This window comes from Propithecus coquereli, unplaced genomic scaffold, assembly GCF_000956105.1.
Source record: "Propithecus coquereli isolate 6110/MARCELLA unplaced genomic scaffold, Pcoq_1.0 Scaffold59, whole genome shotgun sequence".
In the NCBI taxonomy this organism is placed as follows: domain Eukaryota; kingdom Metazoa; phylum Chordata; class Mammalia; order Primates; family Indriidae; genus Propithecus; species Propithecus coquereli.
In genome coordinates, this window is record NW_012151840.1 from 5,503,117 (window position 1) to 5,506,248 (window position 3,132).

The following is a 3,132-nucleotide window of genomic DNA, read 5'->3' on the forward strand; positions in this document are numbered from 1 at the left end:
TCAGCCAGGAAGTTTTTACTTCTATTGAGTGTCAGGGGAAGGCTGTTTCTTCCATCATAGTAAATGCAACCTCCCTATTTTGATTCCATGGTGAAGTCCAAGTATTGTAGGTACATTAAATCTCAGTGAATTGATGAGGGTAGCTGGAATTAGAATGCCATGGAGTTAATAGCTTCTGTGATCCTAAATATTCCAAGATTTCTGCAGAGGTCAAAATGTCACAGGCACAAGGGTTCTTGCTAATGGCGCAGAAGGGAATTTCAGGAGGACGCCCATAACCAAGTGATAGTGGCAAGTTTATTGAGTGAAAGCAGACAAGCTTAGGCGAGGCTTATGCAGAAGTAAAAGTACCCTCTCAAGAAAGAGTGGGCAGGCTCCAAAGGATCAACTGTGCCAAACCCCAGACAGTTGTTGTTTTTATTTGTTGAAGTCAAAGAAGACTGTGGAGGCAGGGTCAGTGTTCATTCTGTTCTTTTATATAATGGGGGAAAGGTCACTTTGTACCTGTGCAACGCTGGGAAATCAATGGCTCTTTTCTCCTCAGGTCTGTTTGTTCAAAGGGCCGTTCCAGCCAGTTGACTAACATCTGTTCCCTTCCCCCTTGCTCATCCCTAACTGACTACCTCCTCTGACAAAAAGAATCAATTTTCCTTTCTGGTGCCTGTGGGCATTTGCTTTCTCCTGCTCCATAGTGGGTCACACTTTGTCTCCCAGGTCCTCCAGGGCCCTTGAACATTCTGGTTCTTGCCTAGACACTAAAGTAGTAGCAGCGCTAGGTGCTGCAGAGGAATAGCATGGCTGGAAGCTGTGGTTACTATGACAGCAATCACTTGTCCCCTGAACCTTCTCCTTCTCTTTCTCTTATATGCTCTTTCTTGGTTATTGGCTGTGTCATTCACCCCATTGTATGATTCTGAAACCTGGGATTGGCCCTTGTATTTCTCCTTTTCCTTCACTCTCTTTATCTAAGTAGTCACCAAGTTCTGCTTCATGCTGTCATAATTTCTCACCTGGGTTACCCTAATAGCCTCCAGATTGGGACTTCTGATTCCGATCTTTCATATTATGGCCAGATCTGGTCATGTCACTCCCCTGTTTAAAATCCCTCAGAGAGCACTGCAGATACAATTCCAACTACTACTGAGGTTTTGCGTAAATCTCTGCAGCATCTGCTCCTCCCTTTGCACCATAACAATGCCAAGCTTCTTTTTGGTCTTAATTTCATCGTCTGTTAAATGGGGAAAATAATTAGTGCCTACTTCATACGCTTGTAATAAGGCCCCTCAAAACTGTTTTATGCCTGTGCTTTTGCACATGGTATTCCTTTGCCTGTTGTTAAAACCACAACGGAGTTTCTGTCTAGGTCCAGTTGCTTGTTACACAAAGATCCAATTATCGAGACCATGAGGATTGCCAGGGAAGAAAGGAGTTTTTTTAATATGACAGGTGTCTTGTTGGGAGAAGGGAGAAGCTTCTATCTCACAGACCAAAGGAGATCATGGGCTTTTAAAGGAGGGGCCACGTGCCCTGGGGCAGGGCATGGGAGGTGTTGAGTCTGCCCAGGGGCCTTCAGAATCTCAGTTCCTTTGTCTTGTAGAAGATCCACCATTTCTGGGAAATGACTCAAAAGGTCAAGAGTAGTCAAGGGAGGGATTATATAGGGGTCATTGGAGTTTGTTCAATGGGGGACCAGTTACATCTCTGCCCCCCCCCCCCCAAGATCACAGAGGAATACCTTTCCCTTGTCCTCTAGCTTCCTGTGCATACCCCACTGATAGCACTTTTTACATGGAGGGTTGTGTCTGTCATTCATCTCTCTTTATCTCCAGTGTGCTGGCTCACCTATACTTGATTAAGGTTTGAAAAAAAGACTGGAATCAGCAGACCTGGGCTTACTGCTAGCTCTGCCATTAGCTAGCTGGGGACATTGGGCAAACTGCTCTGAGTCTCCCATTTCTAAGGAGATTGGACGAGGTGATCCCTGAAATTCCCTTCCATTTTGAAACGACAATCTTCTGGGGAGAACAAAAGCAGCAAGGTAGTCTTAGGAAGTGGGAGAATATATTATGAAGTAGGATGCACCTCCCGTTATTTTTCTTCTTTCTGTCTTTCAGAGGTCATTTTCTTCTGAGAAAGTCGTTTATAAGGACTTTTCTATCCCCAATCCCAGCTGGAACAAGGACATAAGACTCCTCTTTGACCAGTTCATGAAGAAATGTGAAGATGGCTCCTGGAAATGTTTGCCTTCATGTAAATACAGATCTAGTCAAAGGATTCAAGACTTCAAAACGTTTCTTCCTGGTAGGAACAGCCACTTTCCCATGAATAATATTTGAATGTCAAATATAAAACTAAGGACAGATTAAAGCACTAGTTACCACATGAAAAAGAAAGGAGAATAGTGCAGGAGAGAATTTATATAGTCCCCAGTTTTATAGGCCAGAACTCTTAACAAATTTTGCGGACTGTAGGAGAGCATAAAGCCTATTGTCAAGAGTAGGACTGCCCCGCCCCCACCCTGGCACCTGGCATCCTCATCACCAATAGCAGGAGTGAACAAGGGGCCCTAGAGAGCTCCACCCTCCCACAACCTCGTTACCCCTCTGTCTTGAGGCTGTCATCGGCTCTCATTTTGCCGTTTATCCCAGTATCTGGCTATGTCACCCTAAGACGCTCAGAAAACTCAGGTCATCCCCTGCTGCCCAGACTCTACATCCTTAAGGCACCCACCCTACACCCAACACTCACAACACATTACACTTCTTCCGGGTTTTATTTTTGTTTTTTAAATTAAAACATTCTTTTTTTTTTTCTTTCAGCAGTTTTAGTTTTATAGAAAAATGTTTGGAAAATACAGAGAGTTCCCACATACCCCTTACCCCTCCTTTCCTAATTGCCTCTATTATTAACACTATTATTACTATTACTACTATTATATATTATTATTACTATCCACTATTTAAAGCTGTGCAACTTTGGGCAAGTTATTAACACTTTACCTTTCTGTGCCTCAGTTTCCTCATGGTAGATACTTTAGTATTTGCTGAAGGAATGGATGAAACAAAAATAAAACTAATCGAGAAAAGATGGTAAAGGAAGGGATAGGGAGAGATTTGTTAAAACATACAAAAT

General features: G+C 43.2%; 1 protein-coding gene across 1 annotated transcript in view; it reads left to right on the plus strand.

Moving 5' to 3' along the window:
* The window catches only part of THEM4 (thioesterase superfamily member 4), a 51,602-nt gene that overhangs the window by 24,176 nt on the left and 24,294 nt on the right, over positions 1–3,132 (plus strand). The window contains exon 2 of the mRNA XM_012658510.1: positions 2,115–2,301. Within this exon, the coding sequence (XP_012513964.1) occupies positions 2,115–2,301 (187 nt within the window). The remainder of the gene's footprint in view (positions 1–2,114; positions 2,302–3,132) is intronic.